The following is a 24,215-nucleotide window of genomic DNA, read 5'->3' on the forward strand; positions in this document are numbered from 1 at the left end:
TGATGAATGGCAAGAAAGGTCTAAGGTATATTTGTACGCCATAGACTTTTTCCAGGGTGTTGGTGCCCACAGAGAGGGCTCTGAGTGCCGCCTCTGGCACCTGTTCCAATAGGATCGCCACCACTGCCCTAGAGGCAAGCCACATTAAGCACTCTTGGTATGACTAAGGCTAGTTTCACACTGGCATTTTTGGCTCCTCTTGTGAGATCTGTTTCAGGGCTCAAAACGGATCAGTTCAGCCCCAATGCTTTCTGAATGGATACGGATCTGTTTAGAATTCATCAGTTTGGCTCCGTTCCGCTTTTGAGGTGGACACCAAAACGCTGCTTGCAGCATTTTGGTGTCCGCCTGACGATGTGGAGCCAAACGGATCCATCCTGACTTACAATGTAAGTCAATGGGGACAGATCCGTTTTCACTGACACAATATGGTGCAATTGAAAACGGATCCGTCCCCCATTGACTTCCAATGTAAGTCACGACGGATCTGTTTTGACTTAGACTTTATATTTTTTTAAGAATAATGCAAATGGTTTCGTTCTGAACGGATACAGCATTTGCATTATCGGTGCGGATCCATCTGTGCAGATACAAGACAGATCCGCACCAAACGCAGGTGTGAAAGTAGCCTAAACCTACGGTTTACGTTATATACATCTATAGTTAACAAATAAAATGTACCTGTTTGTAGGTGGTATGCACCTGGATCTAGACGGATCAATCTGCCTAATATAATATTTTCATTTTAGATGCAGGTCTTTTTTAATAGAGTTCCAAACCCCCTGCTTGATTCAGTCATTGAGTCTGCGTACAGACAACTGGCGCCCTATAGTGCAGACCGTACATCATTTAATTCTATGTGGACAAGTGACGGTCTACACAGTGGGCGATAATAATAAAGCTTTTTAGGGCAGGAGCACTTCTGCCTTGATGTGCAGATTCTGTCTTGAAGGGTTGTGACTACAATTCTCTAATTATTTTTAGGTCCACTCATATCTGTTTGTCCAAGTGTTTGATAGCACAGAAGTCCTGGAATTGTTGTCTCCAAATTCTAAGCTCTTTTTTTACAATGAGAAATATTGTTCTACAGCGCTTGTCAAGAACCTGGCGGCGTGACATTCTTTCTTCAATGTTTGTGAACATGCATTTTACTTGATTCTACAACCACTCCTAACAAAAAAAAGTAAATATTGCTGACTCACCGTGTGTCAGTACTCCTTACAGTATAAGTAGCTAAAGCACACCTTTTCAATCACTGTCTTCTCACAGAGTACAATAAAGAGTTAACATGGTTCCTGAGAGAATTCTCATTACAGGATGCAACAGAGGAATCGGATACGAACTTGTCCGGCAGCTCATAGAGCAACGATGCCCCCCGAAACAAATCTTTGCTACTGTTCGGGATCCCAGCTCTCCTCAGAATAAGGTAAACTTATATTTAAAAGTATAGGAACAAAAAATCCATGTAAACCAAAAAATGATAATCTAATGAATAATAATATAAAGAGGACCTTTCATCTGTTTTACTTATAGAAGCTAAATACCTGTACTTGCGGGGTACCTCCCTGGCTGTGACGCTCTCCGATGTGATTGGATCGCGGCACAGCCAGTGAGAAGACGACGGCCATTGAGAAACCCTGGCGTCTCCTTCTCCCTGTTCCGATGCTCAGTATTTACATACTGTGGATGGGTACCCTGCAAGTACAGGTATTTGGCTCCTATAAGTAAAACAGATGAAAGGTCCTCTTTGAAGAATGCCAATAAAATACATTACAATACATTTTTTTGGTATTCATTTAATAAAGATCGTTGTAATTTTTTTTATAACTTATTGGTTTTTGGATTTTGTTTCTTACATGAAGCCAGAATTGATTTATGTCTAGGTGATAGATTAATCTTAGGGTACATTCACATGACTGTGTGTAATCCTTTCCGTTTTGTAATCCGCAAATAATGGAACCGTGTGTCCGCATTTTGCGGACGAATGACTTCCGTTTGTGTTCCGTATATCTACAATTTTTTACGGTCCGCAATCAACGGAAGGGAAAAGAAGAGATAAACAGATCCACAAAAACAGATGAGCTATGGAAACCATTCCATATGTCATCTGCAATCTGCCGATCCATTGACTTGAATGGGGCTGTGGACTGATCTGTGCGGACAATAGTAATACAAGCTTCATATTTATGCGGACTAGAAATGCGGAAAGACAGATGCGGACAACATACTGAACGTTGTCCACACATTTGTTTCACCCATGGGAATGAATAGATCCGCATCTATTCCGCAAAATACAGAACGGATGCTGGTCGGACGCGGATAAAATTATACGGTCGTGTGAATGTACCCTTTAGGCTACTTTCACACTTGCGTTCGGGGTTCCGCTTGTGAGTTCCTATTGAAAGTGGCTCCTGATGAGTCAAGATCCAAGATGGTCCTCTTTCTTGGAAGATACCTCTTTGCATAGTTACTTCCGATAGAGCATTGCCAATAAGTGTAGGCTCTCACAAGCGGCCCCGAACGGATCCGTACAGCCCCAATGCATTCTGAGTGGATGCGGATCCGCTCAGAATGCATCAGTATGGCTCCGTTTCGCCTCCGCTCCGCTCAGCAGGTGGACACCCGAATGCTGCTTGCAGCGTTTTTGCGTCCGTCTGGCCGTGCGGAGCCAAACGGATCCGTCCAGACTTACAATGTAAGTCAATGGGGACGGATCCGTTTGACGTTGACACAATTTGGTGCAATTTCAAAAGGATCCGTCCCCCATTGACTTTCAATGTAAAGTCTGGACGGATCCGTCTGACTAACAATTAGACTTAGACTTTTTTCTGAAATATAATGCAGACGGATCCGTTCTGAACAGATACCATCGTTTGCATTATAGGAGCGGATCCGTCTGTGCAGACACCAGACGGATCCGCTCCGAACGCAAGTGTGAAAGTAGCCTAAGAGTATGGTTTAATTGGGTTTTCCACTCAGAATTGTGTAAATAAAAGAAGTAATAATCACTTTATTCTCTCCCGTTCTGATGCTTCCTAGCCCCTCTGCTGGTCTCTGTACTTCATAGTCCATCTTCACACTTAACCTCTTCAATACCCTGCCATTTTTCACCTTAAGGACCAGGCCATTTTTTGCAAATCTGACATGTGTCACTTTATGTGGTGATAACTTTAAAACGCTTTTAACTATCCAAGCCCTTCTGAGATGGTTTTCTGGTTACATATTGTACTTCATGAAAGTAGTAAAATTGAGTCAAAATATTTCATTTTTATTTATAAAAAATAATACCAAATTTACCAAAAATTTGGAAAAATTAACAATTTCCTAAATTTCTCTGCTTTTAAAACAGATAGTCATACCCCCTAAAATAGTTATTACTTTACATTCCAATATGTCTACTTCATGTTTGGATAATTTTGTATATTGCATTTTCTTTTTTTGGGACGTTAGAAGGCTTAAAGGTTTAGAAGCAAATCTTAAAATTTTTAAGATAATTTCCAAAACCCACTTTTTAAGGACCAGTTCCCGTCTGAAGTCACTTTGTGGGGCTTACATAATAGAAACCATCCATAAATGGCCCCATTTTAGAAACTACACCCCTCAAGGTATTCAAAACCGATTTTACAAACTTTGTTAACCCTTTAGATGTTCCACAAGAATTAAAGGAAAATGGAGATGAAATTTCAGAATTTCACTTTTTTGGCAGATTTTCCATTTTAATCAATTTTTCCAGTATCAAAGCAAGGGTTAACAACACACAAAACTCAATATTTATTACCCTGATTCTTTAGTTTACAGAAACACCCCATTTGTGATTATAAACTGATGTAAGGGCACATGGCAGGGTGCAGAAGAAAAGGAATGCCATATGTTTTTTGGAAGGCAGATTTCACTTGGATAATTTTATGTTGCCATGTGACATATGCACCCCTAGAGTGACCCCATTTTGGAAAGTATGTGATAAGGTGGCAGTTTTGTTGGTACTATTTTAGGGTACATATGATTTTTGGTTGCTCTATATTACACTTTTTGTGGCAAGGTAACAAAAAATAGCTGTTTTGGCACTGATTTTATTTTTTGTTATTTACAATGGTCATCTCACAGGTTAGATCATGTGGTATTTTTATAGAGCAGGTTGTTGTGGACGTGACAATACCAAATATGATTCATTTTTTTGGTTGTTTGTTTCAGTTTTACTTAATAAAGCATTTTTTTTTTAAATAATTTTTTTAGTGTCTCCGTATTCTGAAAGCCATAGTTTTTTTTTATTTTTTGTGTGACTGTCTTATGTAGGGGCTCATTTTTTGCAGGATGAGATGACATGGTATTGCATTTTTGTGATGTAAGTTGACAAAAAAGGCTTTTTTTACACCGTTTTTATTTTTTTAAGATGTTCATCTGAAGGGGTTAGTTCATGTGATATTTTTATACAGCAGGTTCTTACAGATGTGCCAACCACCTCCCCACTCTGTCACCAGGTCACTCTGTGGTCTCCTGATGCTGCTGCCACCTCCACACTATGTCACCTTGCCACTCTGTGGTTTCTTTTGTGGCTGCCACCTCCACACTATGTCACCTTGCCACTCTGTGGTCTCCTGATGCTGCTGCTACCTCCACATTATGTCACCTTGCCACTATGTGGCCTCCTCATGCTGCTGCTGCCACCTCCACACTCTGTCATTGTGCCACTCTGTGGCCTCCTCATGCTGCTGCTGCCACCTGAACACTTTGTCATTGTGCCACTCTGTGGTCTCTTGATGCTGCTGCTACCTCCACGCTATGGCACCTTGCCACTCTGTGGTTTCCTGATGCTGCTTCCACCTCCACACTATGTCATGGTGCCACTCAGTGGACTTCTCATGCTGTTCCCACCCTCTCCGCTTCATGACTGGGCCACTATTTTGCCTTTTTGGCCTGGTTGACATCATCATTTATTTGACCCTTCTTATGATCTGTCAGAAGGAAGGAAAAATGAGACACACAACGGAATCCGGTCTGTGTAGTAGCTGTAAGGCCTGTATGGTTCCATCAGAATTGGCTTATGATTTGGTAGCCAAAAGCAGGAGTGGGTACAAAACACAGAACACATGCAAGTATTCCATTCACGTGTCATCTCTGTTTTGGATCCACTCCAGTTTTCTTTGCCAGTAGCAATACTGATGGATTACTGACTAAATGCTGACTGAGTGAAGGTGGATGCTCAACAGACAGGATCTAGGGTTAAATCTGTCTCCCGGGTATCAGTAACTTTCGTATCCGGCCATAGTGCCGGGAAACCGGGGAAGTCTCTCCCAATTATGAGTTCATACTGAGTCCACCTGCAGGCCACCATTGATAGAGAGACGAGGGTGGTGGGACAGTCCTTTAAGTCTCCATGAATACACACTACGCCGACCTTTCGGCCAGTATACTCGGCGGGCCGTACCAGGGCAGCTCTTACCAGGGACACCAGGCTCCCTGAATCCAGCAGAGCCACCGCCAGTGTCCCCCACTTCCATCGGGCACAGGTGGCTATTGTCTACAGTCTCTGAGGTTCCTGTGGCACACAACTTCCTAGCATACAATGAGTGGCGGTAGACATAGTCCATGGGTTCACCCTGATGGGGACAGTCGGCTCTTATGTGTCCAGGCTCTTGACATCGCCAGCAGACCACCGGGGCTGGGTTTACAGGGGGTACGTCCCTGCCGATGGGTCTGGGGTGGAGATTTCCGGGGTTTGACTGGCCCCCTCCCAAAATAACCCCTTTGTAGATTTCTGGTGGCCTCGTAGCTCTCCACCAGATCGACCATCTCCAACTCATTTCCCAAAGACACCTGGCCAATCCAGTACTGGAGGGGGTACGGCAAAGCCCTCCAACACACATCTGCCAAGAGACCATCCAGCATAGCAGTGGGGGTCAGTACGTCAGGGTGCAGCCATTTTTGCAAACGGTGTAACAGGTCATAATACTGCGGCCTGGTGGGTTCAGCCGGGTTCAGCCAGGTTAAATTCCCACTGATGCACTCGATGGGCCCAGACCAACACATTCACACCCAGTCTCGCCAGGATCTCACCTCTCTCTTTACCCAGGCCCAAACTCCCAGGTCCCAAACAGAGACTGACAGAGCTTCACTGTCAGAGAGGAGTAAATTCCTACCACCTGACAGTGCTGCCTGTGTTTTATAGCACAAACCAAGAGCCGGCCTGGAACGTGGGGAGCGGACACCCACCCTGCCAGTAAGAGCAGGCTTTACAGCTATACTAAATAGCAAAACCATGTCAGCCAGCACTAGCTTCTGCTGACACCTGAAATTACCGGCTCTTACCTCACCGAGGCCAGGAATCTCGGTGACACCTACCTTCCGTCAACCCTTGCGCCTTCCTACAGCAGTCTAAGGCACACCTGTGCAATATACATGCTGTCTAATCAGCACCTTGATATGCTACACCAGTGAGGTGGGATTATCTCAGAAAAGGAGATGTGCTTAATAACACAGATTTAGACAGATTTGTGAACAATATTTGAGAGTAATGGGTCTTTTGTATATGTAGAAAATGTTTCAGATCTTTGAGTTCAGCTCATGCAAAATGGGAGCAAAACCGAAAGTCTTGCGTTTATATTTTTGTTCAGTGTAGATGAGGAAAATTATCCAGCAGCCAGTGGCGTACATAAAGATGTTGTGGCCCCATAGCAAGGATTAACCAGGCTCCTACACAGGACAGAGGGGTTTCTGCCTAAACCCCTTTCAATGACCCTTGGAACATTTTTTCCACTGCCTCATTTGCTAAAAGCAAACATTTGCTGAAGATAGAAAGGGGGAAACATAAAAAGATGTAGGACTTTCTTTTATAATTGCTTACTTTCCTATACATGCAGTCCATATGATAGCTTCGAAATGTCTCTTTAAAAAATCTATAGCTTAGGAAAACACATTACATTTGGCATAATTGATATTAGTAATATTATCCAGTGCATCCATATCCATGAATAACCAAATCTCTTTATTTTCACAGAAGCTGAATGATCTTGCTGCAAAATATCCAAAGGTGGCTCTGATAAAGTTAGGTAATTATTACAAAGAGGTTTGCATACATTTGTATAGTATTATTGTACTATCTATATTATACAAATCAATGTCTGTTTGTCTGCCTGTCCTCTATAGGCATCCAAACTCCTGAACTGTTGAACACAAAATTTGGCACACAGGTGCATCGGGTGTCTGGGAAGGTCTCAGCTCTCTAGAATGCACCATTTTTAGGTTTCCCCCAAAAAGTAGAAGCTTGCAGGTTCTTCACTTATATCCTAACTTACATATACATGGTCACATGACCCTTTTTAAGCCAATAGAAGCTTGCAGGTCCTTTAGTCTTGACATACACATAGTTTTACACCAGATTTCCCCTAAGAACTCAGCCATTTTTCTTCACTGTTATAGGTCACTGTTAAGGGGGCATAGTGGTGTGGAGGTCAATTTTAATAGGGCGGGGCACTGCGGAGGTCACTTTTAAGGTGATGAAGCTCTGTGAAAGTCAATGTTAAGGGCATACGGGGATGTGGCGGTAATTGCAAAGGGGACGTGGTGGTGTGGCAATCACAGTTAACATGCAGGGAACTGTAGAGGTCACTGTTAAGGGGCGAGGGTTCTGTGGAAGTCACTATTAAGGGGGTCGAGAGAGGTGGAGGTCATTGTTAAGGGGTGGGGATCTGTGGAGGTCACTTGTAAGGGACTGGGGTACTGTGGAGGTCATTGTTAAAGGGGCGTGGTGCTGTTTATGTCACTGTTAAGGGGGTGGGATGCTGTGGAGGTCGAAATTTTAGCTCATTACTCTGTACAAAGCAGCTTCAACTTTGTTATGTTGACGGGTTTCCTTCCATGAATTGCTCCCTTCAGATTCTTCTACAATATTTCTTTTGGATTAAGGTCAGGACTTTGACTTGGATATTCCGGAACTGTAACTTTATTCCTCTTTGACCATTCTTTGGTAGAACAACATGTGTGCTTATGGTCTTTTTCTGCATGTTCTTTTGACATTCAGCCCACAGAGCGATGTCCTGGCATTTTCCTTTAGAATTTTTTGGTATAATTCAGAATGTATTGTTCCATCAATGATGGCAAGCTTTCCTGGCCTAGATGCAGAAAAATTGGCCCAAATCATGATACTACCACTGCAACACGCCAGACCTGCAGGGTATGACGAAGTGAGGTCACGGTTATGGGCAATCGAGGGTACTCACTATATTTGAAGAACCCTGGGCAGGCGCGTGACAGTGAAGGAGAGGTAGACACGGTTCCTCTGGGGCAACCCTCTGTATATAGGGACCAGGCCTGATGGTGGATGAGGTGCCCTGGATGTTACAGGTATTTTGTGTGCCTGGGGCAAGGTCCCTGTGGTATTCGTGACGCCAGTGCCTTTGGACGGTGGCACGCCGGTTGGTGGTTGGAATGATGGAGGTACACAAGTATATAGTGAACCAAACGTAACGTTACTGAACAATCCAACTTTGTACAGCAGGTAGGAGTACAGTCTTTCAAAAACAGGTCCACAAGGAGGCTTATTCACAAATTGGCAGGTAATAGTCATGCAAGATACGCAGAGGGTAAACTTCACAAGCACTCAGCAGCAGGTTGTACCTTTCCTCAGAATCAATGTACAGTATCCTTTCTAGAACTCCTGCTCTGGCTTTATCTCCCAAGGCCCGGATGCCTAAAAGGGTGGCTTAAATCCTTGGTTACTTTCTTCCTCAGGTATTAGATACTTGCTACACTTTCTAATGTCCTCTGCCCATCAGGGTTACGTAGCTTACCCTGAATCGCCTTCTCCTGTAAGGTGGATAACTGTGGGTTTCTCCCAGGAGGTTGGGTCCTGCAACTGGGGTGTCTCTACTGAGCTAATCCTAGCCTCAGGAGCTTCAGGTGGACGAAGTGACTCCTCTAGTCCCCTGGAATGAACTAACACTTCCCTGTCTGGGCCTTCCTATATATAACTAGGGCTCACTATCTCCCTCTAACGTCTGGGAGGCTAAACTACACCCTGACAGGCCTGACACCCAGATAATACAGGGAAAACAAACGCATGACATTTAATGCAATGGAACACATTAAACTGTGCAGTGCCCACCTTTACCTAGTGGGACACTACACCACCAATGTGTTTCACAGATGGGATGGTATGAGCCTTGTCTGCTTTCTCCAAACATAAAGCTTCTCATTTGAACCAAGAAGTACTATTTTTGTCTTATCCATCCATAAAACATTGTTCCAATAGCTTTTTGGCTTGTCCAGGTGATGTTTGTCAAACTGCAGATATGCAGCAATGTTCTTCTTGAAGAGCAGTTGCTTTATCCTTGCAATATTGCATAGCCTTGTGGACTATTACACACCTGCACTTGGCATGATCCTTGTTAGTCTGCCACTGCGGAGGGTAATAATGGTCTTGAATATTCCCTATTTGTACACAATTGGTCGGTGGATTAGTGAGGCCAAACTCTTTTGAGATGGTTTTGTAACCTTGTCCAGCCAGATGAGCATCATTATTCACTTCCATGAATGTGAACATAAGACTTTGACAGATCCTTGATCATTAAATAAAACTGGTCACCCACTTATTGCTGGACAGTGAGTTTCAGGTTTTGGACCCACTCCCCACTCCGGACTTATAAATAATTACTGGTGCAAAATACTGACAAAATCCTCAAGCTTTGAAATGAATTATAACAGCCCCAGTGATATAAAGATACTTATGACATACGGGCCAGTACAGATAAAACACATGGGAGGAAAGCTCTAAAAAGTAATGCAAAGGAAAAGTAGAGTAGTTGCCTATAGCAACATGTTTACCTCTGCAAGCTGCATTGTATGGTAATTCCAGTATAGTAATGAGCACTCTACGGGGCCATTTGGCAGCAAGAATACACATGCTTAAGGTGGTATTCTGGTTTCTGCACATACAACTATTTATTAATTGTATTGTACTGTATTTATTATATAATGAAAGTCAAATCATTTTCCAATATACAGATTTAGCAAGAGCCAACATCAGTGTGTTAACTCATTAACCCGACAATATTAACAAGCCAGCACAATAAACTTACTTAAACACCTGCTACATTGTATATCTTTTTTTATTGTTTTCAAGATCACTGCTTGCTGTAGATAATTCAGTGGGCACCTTCATGGCCTAGAGGTTAAAAAAACTGTCCTGCTAATGTGATGGTCATAGAGATGCCTGATATTAGTTGAAAGAGCTTTGCTAACTGAAAAACGGTACCTGTAATGACATACTTACCCATTATGCTAGCTGCAAACATCCTCAAGCAAATAACTCCCCCAAGTGGTTAGTGCATGTAGTCAGAATAGAAAAAGAAACTTTGTTATTGTAGTTATACAACAAAACTTCATTTTGGTAGCCTAGCAAGTTCCAAGCTGCTGTACCTATCAATTACCGGTACGTGACGTAATCCCCTAAGGGAAGATATATGATAAAGCAGAGGGGAAAAAAGGAAATAATCAATGAAAGAAGAAAAAGGAGGATGATCTGGGGACCACAGGGGATGCTATCCCTGTAATACCCTAATCTGTCCTCAGCCCAGGGTCACCCCCTGATGGTGGAGGTTCCCTGTCCTCGTGCCTAATCCTAGAGCATCCCTGTTAAAAACCCTATAAACAAGGGATATAACATACAAGTTAGATGAACAAAGAGATGTTTCAAAGATATATAAATATATAGATTAAGTTCGGTACACCGCAGATAATCGGATACCAACACTTATGCAAGCAAAAAAAACCTGCATGCCATAGGGGTTAAATAGAAAACATGACCTCACGCTGCAATACAATTAGGGCTACTTTCGCACCGGCGTTTCGGTGTCTGCCTGTGGGGTCCGTATCGGGGCTCTCATGGGCGGCCCCGGGCGGATCGGTTTGGCCCCAATGCATTCTGGATGGATGCGGATCCGTTCGGAGTGCATCAGTCTGGCTCCGTTCCGCCTTCATTCCGCTCTGGAGGCGGACACCGGGGCGCTGCTTGCAGAGTTTTGGTGTCCGCCTGGCCGTGCGGAGTCGGGCAGATCTGTCCTCACTTGCAGTGTGGGTCAGTGGGGGCGGATCCGTTTGACGTTGACACAATATGGTGCAATTGCGGGCGGATCCGTCCCCTGTTGACTTTCAGTGTGGGGTCGGGACGGATCCGTCTGACTAACAATTGGACTCTTTACATAGAATGCGGACGGATCCGTTCTGAACGGATGCCATCGTTTGCATTTATAGGTGCAGATCCGTCTGTGCGGATGGCAGACGGATCTGCACCTAATGCAGGTGTGAAAGTGGCTGGATCTCCTCCCCTGGACCGCTAAATGGTTCCCATTCCAGGCTCCAGGTGCGGACACTTTGCTGATTAGAGGGGGTTGGACCTTGTGCTGCATAAAAAGGAATGGTTTTAATATGTGTGTTATGTCTTGATGAAGGGCTGGATTCTGTAGCCCGAAACATGTTACGACACCTTTTTCCTGTGATTTTGCTGGATTTTATACGATGAGCCAATAAAGAACTATTTTTTACTCCACAAGAAGCAGGATTCTCTCTTTCTATTGGATATTCTATTAGGCCCAGTTCTGGCCTTTTTTCCGTGCTTTGTGGATTAAAGTCAGAGGTGAGAGCTGCAGCCATTTCTATCATTGTTTTGGACATATTTGAACAGCGTGCACTCCTTCTGTATGTCTGAGTAAAACCGATTTTAGGCTCTGAATCCACCATTTCTTTTTGTCATCTATTTTGACTGAAGCATAATGTCCACAGCTTTGCGATCCATAGAACAATGTGAGGATCGCATTAGGAAAATGGACGATATTTTCAATACAATGAATACACCCAAACAGGGTGATATGGAGTTAAAAGTCAAGATGACAGCACTGGAAAAACTTTCAACTAAGGAATTACGCGTGTGGTGGGATTGTACATCCCTGAAACTATATCTGGACAAGAATATGGTACTGAGGGGACTACGGGTATTCCGATCCTTTTGCAGCGCAATGGTACAACGCTCTAATGATTGCTCTATGAAGCTGATGCAGCTCATTATTACACAGGAGGAAGTGTGTCTGAAGGAACTCCATGAGGAGATCAAAATTTCACAAGGTGACCTTAAACAATATGAGCAAGATGACAGTTTTCTCGATATGGACATTAAATTAAAAGAAAACCTGAATAAATTGGAGGACACCATCATTGATTACAAACAAAGCAAGTATAATAGAGATCTTCTGGACTATAGTACGGACACAGTTTTCACTTGGTCTAATAGTAAAAATGGTGTTCCACGCTCAATTTTTAAGAAAATGAACCGCAACAGCTCACGTGTTTCATTTAGCTCCACAGACATGGACTCGGCGGAGTCGTCTGCTACAGATGAAACGAATGGTTTAGATACAGGGACCCTGCATAACACGCATGATGATTCCACTCACAAGGAGCAGGCAAAAAACGCAGGCCGGGGAGAAAGCACCGTAAAAAATTGGCGATATCCTACTCGCCGGAAATAGCTCATGATGACATTCAGGTAATTAACCTATCCTCAGTGCCCATCTCCCCATTCAGGAGGGGGTACTGCGGAGGGGTGTTTCTTTCTCTCCGTCCTTCAGTTTTGACCTGTATCACACGACCATTGATATCAATCGTCTTGCTAGAAATCTCACTTAAAAAAAACATTTCGCATCCAGTAAAGACGCGATGAGTGTGAATACAGGCCAAACAGGTGAAACAATAATGAATGTAAACACAGGCCAAACAGGTGATACAATAATGAATGTGAACACAGGCTCAATAAATCAAACAATGTTGCAGACGGTCCCTCCCTTAAGTGACACATCTATGTATTATCCAGTGTTTGACTTTAAAGAATTTATCCGTGTCTCATCTCTTCAGGAATCTTGTCAGAGGGCAGAGAACTCACAATTACAAAATGTCTCTGAAACCTTCAGGGTATTAAACAAGGGTTTTTACCCAATACAGTCTCGTTCTGTGGCCCCTGACAAATTCCAGGAGTTAGTAGAGAAGGATCTGTGTACTCTAAAACAGAAAAACAGGTCCAAGCAAGAATTTAACAATCTTACCAGGGAGGAAATGAATGCTTTGCAGGCTTTACATGATCTGCAGGAGATTGTGATCCATAAGGCTGATAAGGGAGGAGCGGTGGTAATCCTAGACAGCAGTGTATATAAGGAACACGTTCTAAATATGCTGAATGAGAAGAACACCTATCTGCTGTTGGATTTCAATCCGCTCCTCCCTTATCAAGAGAAGCTTCACAACATTCTGTTGGAGGGTGAAAGATTGGGAATTTTATCCAAAAAAGAAGTGGAGTATATTTATGTGGAACATGCGACCACACCAATCTGTCACGCACTTCCAAAAGTGCACATCGTCCGATTGTGGCAGGCTTCAGGTCCTATTCTGAGAGACTATCGGAATGGACTGATTCCCTGCTACAGCCACTGATACCTTTGATGCCTGGCTATTTGAAGGATAGTCGCACAGTGCTTCAAAATTTTTATAACTTTAAGTGGAGTGAAGAATATATTTGGGTTGCGGCTGATATTGCCGCACTATATACTAACATTCCTCAGGATTCAGCCATTGTGGCTCTTAAATGGTTTCTGACGCACTATAGCGACTATACTGTGGAACTGCAGGATTTCTTGTGCAGATGTGTGGATTTTCTGATGAGACATAATTTCTTTATGTTCCATAGGAAATACTATCTCCAAATGTCGGGTGTTTCAATGGGGGCCAAACACTCGCCATCTAATGCAAACATATACATGGCGTGGTGGGAGCGACATTTTCTGTTTCTTGATGAAAACCCCTTTGCTGGCCCTATTAAATGGTATGGACGTTATATAGATGATATGCTGTGGGTTTGGCAGGGGGGGGGGGGAGAATAAGGTGACCCAGTGTATCAAGTATCTTAATAACTGTACAGATTCCATCAAACTTACTTATATTAGCGATTCGGACCTCTCTGAGGGATTGGTCACTACCTGTACCTTTAGAAAAAAGACATCTGGGAACACCATTCTTCTTGCCTCCTGCCACCCACCGCATGTCATAACTAACATACCAAAGGGGGAAATGATTAGACCTAGTCGTAACTGCTCTGCAGAGGGGTTGTTTGTAAAAGAAACTGAGATTATTACACAGAGACTCCTGAGCAGAGGCTATACACTCCAGAACATTAATAAAGGCGTTGAGTTTGTCAGATTGAAACATAGGGAATCTCTGATCTTTCCCCAGACCTTGAAAAAATCCTGTAGATGTCAAAAAGTCAAAAAAGTGAAGACCTTGCTGAGGAGGACTAAAAAACCTACCATTTTGTATTACTAACTACAGTAGAGAATATCCACACATATGCAGAATTATCCATAAACATCTCCATGTCCTCAATTCCTATGAGGAGTGGAGAGATGTGGTGTCTGCGGGTATCAGATGTATATCCAAGAAGGCACCTACAGTGGGAAAAAACCGCAGCCCCAGCCTACTGATACCATTCCTCGGGCATGTTCATGGCCAAAAACTACTGGCAGTTATAAATGTGGAAGTAAGAAATGCATATGCTGCCGATACATGTGTGTCACTAAGGAGGTTACATCTACAGTGAATAACAACAGATACACTCTAAAACAATATATCAACTGTAATACAGAGTTTGTTGTGTATGTTATTACATGCAGAATTAGTAAAGTTCAATATGTTGGATGCAGTGTAAATGAGCTGAAGATACGTATCAGAAAACATCTTAGTGATATTCCTCAGACGTATCGGCAGCGACTTTCCACTTCGCCACTGTTCACAGAGGTGACGCATCTGCGTTTTGTTGGATTTTATGCAATGAGCCAATAAAAAACAATTTTTTACTCCACAAGAAGCAGGATTCTCTCTTTCTATTGGATATTCTATTAGGCCCAGTTCTGGCCTTTTTTCCGTGCTTCGTGGATTAAAGTCAGAGGTGAGAGCTGCAGCCATTTCTATCATTGTTTTTAAATAAAATAGATGCATAGTTAGCTCCCCGTTCTGATGAAGGGAAACATCAATCTTGGCTGAATTAATTATGCCCTAAAAAGATCAAGGTTAAATGTCACATAAACTGTAGCAAAAATAGCGATACCAGGTGTGGAGAGATCAATTGAAGGTGCTTACTTACATACTGCCAAGAATATGATTAATTAATGTTCCAAGGGAGCAGTCAGGATTATTCCTACCTATTTGTAATTTATTATCCCCATTGATGTCCGGACGCCGCACACTTCAGGTGCCGTGAAACGCACCAGTGGAACGCATTACGTGTCCGCACGCCACCCCTGCTACTTCCGGTGCTATGGAACGCACCATGGAGCGCATAGGGTGACTATATGCGAACCGAAGTCACAGTGAAGCGCGATTGGTGCGCATAACAAAGTCCAATAATGCGGTGCCAGACATTAGGGAAGGGGGCGCCTATCAGATTAATAGGATTGACGCTGCATAATATGCACAGTGCCTTTTTAAAAGCCTGAATTCACAAAGGGATGTATAGATTAGAAATAGAGAATTTTTAGAGTCATGTATTGCTAATATAGATTGTAGTAGCAATCATGGATTCAAAGGGGGTATAATGTTTACATACTTTGGACTAAGATAAGGTGAATCAATAAATATCGCCTATTTAAACATGATGCTTTTCGCATCAATGAGACCAGTCACGGGTCAATCGTCACAGTGACTGAGGGTAAGTCTTTGCTGACCATGAGATTTACCAGGAGAGACGCAATTGTATGTCAGTTTTTCAATTAAATAAAACAAGTGACTGTGAGTCCTTCGTTTAGACCACCGGGTGACTGGGAACAGAAACGGTAGATCCACTCCGTCTCCTTATGGAGGATTTATCTATCCCAGTCACCTTTTCTCGGAGAGGAGGGAACAGTTTCAAGGGCCGCAAAGGAGATAGATTTTAAATCTCCATTGTGATGTTCATTAATGTGTTTGCCACAGGGGTGTCGTTTAATTTGACAATGTCATTATTGTGCTCACATACTCTTCTCCTGAGCTCTCTCTTGGTTTTGCTAATGTAATCCTTTGGGCAGCTACACTGGCAAATATAAACGACACCCATGGACCTGCAGTTAATAAAATCCCTGATGGTATAACATCTTTGAGTAACTGAACATACCACAATTTTCGTTTTCTTGATATAATTGCAGGCTTTACACAAACCACACCTGAACATCACCACTGGCTTTCTATCCAACCAAATACCCTCTTTTTTGGGACCCACGTAGTGGCTGTGAACCAAACGATCCCGTAGGCTTCTGCCCTTTTGATAGGTAATCTGAGGGTATTCATTAATGGCTCCTATGAGTTCAGGGTCCATGGTAAGGATAAGCCAGTAAGTACGGAGGGTGGATAAAACTTCCTTATTAGCGGTGTCGAATGTGGATATAAGACAAATTAATTTGTTGCCTTTTCAGTCTTTTAATTTGGGGACAAGAACATTTTCCCTATTACTTGACTCCGCATGTTGGAAGGCATCCCTCAAAAGACACTGTGGGTAGCCCCTCTGTGTCAATCTGTCCGTAGGTACTGACCCCTGGGAATTCCTCTCTTGACTGCTGGTGGGTGATGACTACTCCAATGCAGTATATTGTAGGTTTCCGAAAGACTGACGTGACTAACATGTCGTCAACCTTAACCACTTCCACATCCAGAAAGGTGATTCGTTCTGACTGAATTTCAGAGGTGAAGCTCAAACCAATTTCATTATGGTTGAGTGTATTGATGACCCTACTGAAACTATCTCCATCACCATCCCATATCAGGAAAATATCATCAATATAACGGATATAGAATGTGATGTTATCATTCCACCAGCATTGTTGATCGGGGAAGACATATTTATCTTCCCACCAGCCCAGGAGGATATTAGCATACGTAGGGGCACAAGGGCTCCCCATTGCTGTCCCCCTGAGCTGGTGGTAGTATGATCCATTATAAAGAAAAAAAATTGTGAGTTAGAGTGAATTCAAGTAAACGTAAGATAAAGTTATTGTGGATATGGAATTGTGTACCTCTGGAGTTAAGGAAATAAGATGTTGCTGACAACCCTTTTTCATGGGGAATCGAGGTGTAGAGAGATTCGACGTCTATACTTGCAAAAAGGTTAGATGAATCAATGGTTATGGTGTTAATCTTGCGAAGAAAGTCTATCGTACCTCTTGCAAACGATGGTAAAGACCAGACAAAGTCTCTCAGGACTTCGTCCAGATAGATTTCACAATGGTGTGTTAACGAGTCAACCCCAGACACAATGGGGCGACCCTTTAGGGGATGTAACCCCTTTTGTACCTTGGGTAGGCAGTAAAAGGTGGCAACATGTGGATATTTGGGGAGTAAAAACTCCAACTCAGACTTGCTGATGACTCCCTGTTCAAAACCCCAGGTAAGGATTGTTTTTAATTCGGCTAAAAAGGAGATAGAATGGTCCGTGGGTATGATACTATAACTTTTCTTGTCATGTAACAAGTCACGGCACATTTTTTGGTATTTGTTATGATCCAGTACAACCAGGTTTCCACCCTTGTCAGAGGGTTTTATTATATGGTTATTTTTCTCTAGATTCTGGAGTGCTGATAATTCAACATCACTCAGATTTAGAGAAACATGTTGATTTATTCTTAAACGTTCAAGATCTGATTCAACTAAACGTATAAAGATGTCAATATGCTCCGAGTTAAGGGGTGGGGGTAATCTCGTACTCACTGGATGTAACTCAGTAAACGGTCCTTTACCTGGTGTTCTTGCTCCTTCCTCCCATAAATCCATGAGGTAACGAAGGTCAGGGAAATCTTCAGTTTCAATCCCTAAATCAATACATGTTTTCTTATTTGTGTTTTGAAAAAACTTGTGCTATTTTAATCTTCTACAAAACAAGTTACGGTAAGGTCCATAATCCAAATTTTGTGGTAGGTACAAAAGACAAGCCTCTTTTTAATAAACTGATCTCAGAATTGGTCAAAATATGATTGAATAGGTTGATAATCTGCAAACTATCTGTCAAATGTGATTGTCAGTGTTCTTTGTCCGATCCCTCAATTGATAAGAGACCGGCTTGTTGGCTAAAAAAGAAGTAGAAGGGGCAGTAGTCGGTGAGGGTGATGGTGGTGCAGACATGGGTGCAGAAACATAAGTTGGTGCCCCTGTACATGAGGCATAGGAAGAGGAGGGTGCATATGATGTTCCTCTTGTATCCCCCCTTCCTCTCTGTCTGCCCCAGTTTTGCCATCTCTGGCCTGATCGTCGCCTTCTGTTCCCTCCTCTCCGAGAAAAGGTGACTGGGATAGAAAAATCCTCCAAAAGGAGATGGAGTGGATCTACCGTTTCTGTTCCCAGTCACCCGGTGGTTTAAACGAAGGACTCACATTTACTTGTTTTATTTAATTGAAAAACTGACATACAATTGTGTCTCTCCTGGTAAATCTCATGGTCAGCAAAGACTTACCCTCAGTCTCATTGATGCAAAAAGCATCATGTTTAAATAGGCGATATTTATTGATTCACCTTATCTTAGTCCAAAGTATGTAAACATTATACCCCCTTTGAATCCATGATTAGTACTACAATCTATATTAGCAATACATGACTCAAAAAATTCTCTATTTCTAATCTATACATCCCTTTGTGAATTCAGGCTTTTAAAAAGGCACTGTGCATATTATATTAGATTAATAGTGGCTCTCCCAAATTATTCCCTTGGGATGGTGCTCTTGTCGGAAGTGGTTCACCAGCCCACTGGTAGGTATGTAAATGATAAAAGTAAGCAAAGTCGACAGGCACTCTATATCTGGTTTAAGAGGATGTTTATTGATTAATGTTGTACAAGATTTTTATTATTAAAAATATTGATATTTATTTTGAAAAAATATTGAAAGAAATGTTGAAAAGAATATAAAAAATATATATTTTGGAAATAATATAATATAAAAATATAAAAATGTTGGGATTCCTTATTTGTAATGATAGGGGAAGGGTAGTGTGATCTGGGTACCACGGTGTGACCTGAAAAATATCCCGATGGGGGAGGGGTTAGTGTGGACACCTAGGTGGAGGAGGACTCAATGGTGGAACAAAGGTTCGATTAAGTGTAGAACAAAAAATATTAAAATATTATAAATTCATACAAAGTTTGTAGTAAAAAATAATTGATTTGCAAATTGGTCTAGTGCAACGTGAAGAAATCTTCGGTATGAGAATATTTGATATGAAAGTAATGTAAAAGGATCCGATGATATTCAAAAATGTCTCCAAGATATATCCAAAAGTTAAGAATAAAATGCAGGTATATGTAATATATATATATATTGGGTTTTAATGGATAAAAAATAGATAAAAAATAGGAAAAAATAGGAAAAAATGAGAGTACAATAAAAATAAGATGGCTGAGAAATAGTCTCTGCAGGTATATCCACATGCGATGATATGGGTGGAACTTGTCTTTAGTTCAAGCCAAGAGATGGAAATGTCATATGTGCTTACAGTTAGTTGCTGGTGGCGTCCCACACAGTAATTGTACTCACCCTTTGGTTTGAGTTAGGTACCTGTTCGTAGAGCTCTAGCTGGTGCGCATTATGTGTTTCACGTCTTCTTGCGGTGAATCGGCATCTGAATAGGCAGTAGTTGATGCGCTGATAGTTTATCCGTGCACGTGGTGTGTTGCGCGCCTTTTTTCACTGAGTCGGCGTCTCATGTGCTTAGTCACGTGGTTGTTTAGCTGTTCAGTGAATGACTTTTTCTTTCTATAAGTCGCAACTGCGACTTATAGAAAGAAAAAGTCATTCACTGAACAGCTAAACAACCACGTGACTAAGCACATGAGACGCCGACTCAGTGAAAAAAGGCGCGCAACACACCACGTGCACGGATAAACTATCAGCGCATCAACTACTGCCTATTCAGATGCCGATTCACCGCAAGAAGACGTGAAACACATAATGCGCACCAGCTAGAGCTCTACCGAACAGGTACCTAACTCAAACCAAAGGGTGAGTACAATTACTGTGTGGGACGCCACCAGCAACTAACTGTAAGCACATATGACATTTCCATCTCTTGGCTTGAACTAAAGACAAGTTCCACCCATATCATCGCATGTGGATATACCTGCAGAGACTATTTCTCAGCCATCTTATTTTTATTGTACTCTCATTTTTTCCTATTTTTTCCTATTTTTTATCTATTTTTTATCCATTAAAACCCAATATATATATATATTACATATACCTGCATTTTATTCTTAACTTTTGGATATATCTTGGAGACATTTTTGAATATCATCGGATCCTTTTACATTACTTTCATATCAAATATTCTCATACCGAAGATTTCTTCACGTTGCACTAGACCAATTTGCAAATCAATTATTTTTTACTACAAACTTTGTATGAATTTATAATATTTTAATATTTTTTGTTCTACACTTAATCGAACCTTTGTTCCACCATTGAGTCCTCCTCCACCTAGGTGTCCACACTAACCCCTCCCCCATCGGGATATTTTTCAGGTCACACCGTGGTACCCAGATCACACTACCCTTCCCCTATCATTACAAATAAGGAATCCCAACATTTTTATATTTTTATATTATATTATTTCCAAAATATATATTTTTTATATTCTTTTCAACATTTCTTTCAATATTTTTTCAAAATAAATATCAATATTTTTAATAATAAAAATCTTGTACAACATTAATCAATAAACATCCTCTTAAACCAGATATAGAGTGCCTGTCGACTTTGCTTACTGTGCATATTATGCAGCGTCAATCCTATTAATCTGATAGGCGCCCCCTTCCCTAATGTCTGGCACCGCATTATTGGACTTTGTTATGCGCACCAATCGCGCTTCACTGTGACTTCGGTTCACATATAGTCACCCTATGCGCTCCATGGTGCGTTCTATAGCACTAGAAGTAGCAGGGGTGGCGTGCGGACACGTGATGCGTTCCACTGGTGCGTTTCACGGCACCTGAAGTGACGCATGCAGCGTTCGGACATCAATGTGGACGCGGGAAAAACAAATAAAAAATAGGTAGGAATAATCCTGACAGCTCCCTTGGAACATTAATTAATCATATTCTTGGCAGTATGTAAGTAAGCACCTTCAATTGATCTCTCCACACCTTGGTATCGTTATTTCTGCTACAGTTTATGTGACATTTAACCTTGATCTTTTTAGGGCATAATTAATTCAGCCAAGATTGATGTTTCCCTTCATCAGAATGGGGAGCTAAGTATACATCTATTTTATTTATATTGTGTTATATTTTTAACAGGGATGCTCAGGGGCATAACTAGAAGTGACTGGGCCCCACAGCAAATTTTTGTATGGGGCCTCCTCCCCCCATGAAAACTACTGATCGTTAAACAAAAACAAGCCCTCACATAGACCGAAATATAGAAAAGTAATTTTTTTAAGTAATTAAACCAAATAAAAACGATACAAGTTTTGTATCGTACTGAGCCGCAGAATAAAGACATTATTTTTAGTGAACACCGTGATGTCAAAACCTCAAAAACCTTGGCGGAATTGTGTGTGTTTTTTGTTTTATTTTTTTTAACCCAAAATAATTTCTTTTTTTCCTGCTTTCTCATACAAGACATGGTAAATTAAGTGGCGACATTTAAAAAATTAATCTTGTCCCACACAAAATAAGCCCTCATATGACTATGTGAATGGAAAAATAAAAAGGTTATGGCTAATGTAAAAATGAAAACGGGCCCGGTCTTTAAGGGGTAAAAGGTATCAAACTACAATGTTTTATATTGCTTGCTCTTTTTGAGAGCATCAGGGTTTTTGCACATTTTACATACACAACTCTCCTACATGCGCATATACACACACACAGCTTTGGGTGGCACATTATATATCACTGTGTTGCACATTTTACATACACCGCTCTGGGTGCCACATTATATATCACTGTGTTGCACATTTTACATACACAGCTCTGCTACACACGCAGCTCTGAGTGGCACATTATTTATCACTGTGTTACACATTTTACATACACAGCTGTGCACATTATACATTCCTCTGTCGCATACAGCTCTGCTACATACACCACACCACACACTACTGTGCTGGATTCACACTATACGCCTATCCAGGGCCGGTAGCAAATCTACATTTTGGCGCCCCCCCCCAAATTTCACATTTCTGCCCCTCGTGATTCATGTCAATTTCTTGCCCCCCATCATTTCACATTTCTGCCCCTCATGATTCATGTCCATTTCTTGTTCCCCCATCATTTCACATTTCTGCCCCTCATGATTCATGTCCATTTCTTGTTCCCCCCAAATTTCACATTTCTGTCCCTCATGATTCATAGCCATTTCTTGCCCCCCCTCCCATCATTTCACATTTCTGCCCCTCATGACTCATGTCATTTCTTGCCCTCTCATGTGCCAATATCATAGTGCCATCCTTTCCCCCCTGCCCCCTAATGTGCCAGTATCAAGTGCCTCTCTCCTCCCCCCCTCCATGTGCCAGTATCATGGCGCCAATAGCCCCCCCTCCCCGTGGCAGTAAAGTAACCGTCCGGTATTTAAAAAAAACAAAACACTTTCATACTTTCCTCCATGTCCATGATGCGATGCAGCCTCTTCCTCTTCCTGTGTTCCCAGCAGACTCTAGTGTTGAAGATTTGGTGCCCGTGCTCTTATTTAGCCTGTCTTTCAGCAAAGTTTATGCTGGGATTCGAACCCATGACCTTCTGTATCAGAGGCAAAGCACTTACCCACACAGCTATGACAGCTGTATAGCCAGCTGCTTTAAAAAAATATAAATAAATATAAGACTTCTACTGTTGTGGAATCATATATCTATATATCTAGTATCAAATGTATACTTGCTTGTATTATATCTAACAGTTTGCTTAACAAACAAGATGGCCCCTGAAGTAGCAGCCAGCTCCCTTAATAATCCCTTACTAAACACTTTATGATATTGAAATTGCTGACATAGTGCTGACATTGCTAAAGTATGGAGTGATAATGTGATACCTTGTCATGGGACTTAGTAATGTGACAATTAGATCATCAAAATTAGCCGAGTCATAAAGTTCCTCTTTTTTGCTATAAAATATCATGTAATCTCAATAAACGCAGCATCTTGCATTGACTGACTTCTCTGTGACAGTCTGTGTGTGATCTCTCTTTCAAGGCGTACGTATGCCAATTATTTTATATCATTCGGAGCAATACATCAACAATACATCACTGACTATTGGAGTCAGATCCAGAACCATATCAGTTGGCGCCAAACGACGTGGGGCCTGAGGATTGGACCTCCTGCTGGCGTACCCCCAGAGACTGGACCCAGAGAGACAAGCCAACGGACACCGGGACCGCGGCCCGTAATAAGAGGTGAGAAAATATATTCATCTTACCTATTCTGTGTCCCTTGGCTTAGTCTATCCATATTTGTTCTAGGGAGGGGTGCACCGACAGTGAGGCATCCTCAGGGGCATGAAAGTAAGAACCCCATTGTATTGATAAGCTTGATGTATTGTGTTTTATTATTTTTTTGTGTATGGTTGGTTTCTCTGGTCTCTGGGAGAAAGGAGAGGCATAGACTGACAGAACAATAGAAGTCTCCTAAAGTGCCTACATTGAGGGGTAACCCTGGTGTGTAACCCCAAGAAATAGTAGAAGGGAAGGAGACGGCTTGCTGATAACCCAGTGGTGTGTTAATCTCAAGCTCAAGGTGTTTGTTTGTCAGTGTCTGTGCTAATCCAACTATCAGAGACAGAAAGTGTTGAAGGCTCCAGAAAGTGTTGAAGGCTCCAGAAAGTGTTGAAGGCTCCAGAACGTGTTGTTTTGAAAAGATGGGTAACCGAAATAGTGTCCCGAAGGGCTATTGTTCACCTGAACAGTACGTGGCGGACCGGAGAGGAAAAGGTTATGTCAAAGGATTAAGCAAGTTAGAAAAGAATTATGGTATTGCAAAAGGAGGTGTATTGTGTTCTGCTGTGTGGCAGACATTGTTGACTGAGAAAAGAGGCAAATTGAATGATGATAAGTTGATAGATACAGTCAGGATATGGCTGGACTGTAGCAAAGAATTTGAACAGACAAAAGGAGAAGCAATGTTTGATGAAAAATCAGGACTCCATTACTATCGGCCTGGCCCAGTCTTAGTACAGGAACAGC

At 42.0% G+C, this 24,215-nt stretch overlaps 1 protein-coding gene across 1 annotated transcript in view; it reads left to right on the top strand.

The window, feature by feature from the left end:
• The first annotated feature begins 1,276 nt into the window (after nt 1–1,276).
• Nucleotides 1,277–24,215, top strand: part of LOC122921098 (C-factor-like) — a 68,040-nt gene continuing 45,101 nt past the window's right edge. The window contains exons 1-2 of the mRNA XM_044271034.1: nt 1,277–1,426; nt 6,995–7,046. Coding sequence (XP_044126969.1) covers nt 1,289–1,426; nt 6,995–7,046 — 190 coding nt within the window. The 5' untranslated portion in view covers nt 1,277–1,288. The remainder of the gene's footprint in view (nt 1,427–6,994; nt 7,047–24,215) is intronic.

Source organism: Bufo gargarizans, chromosome 10, assembly GCF_014858855.1.
Source record: "Bufo gargarizans isolate SCDJY-AF-19 chromosome 10, ASM1485885v1, whole genome shotgun sequence".
In the NCBI taxonomy this organism is placed as follows: Eukaryota; Metazoa; Chordata; class Amphibia; order Anura; family Bufonidae; genus Bufo; species Bufo gargarizans.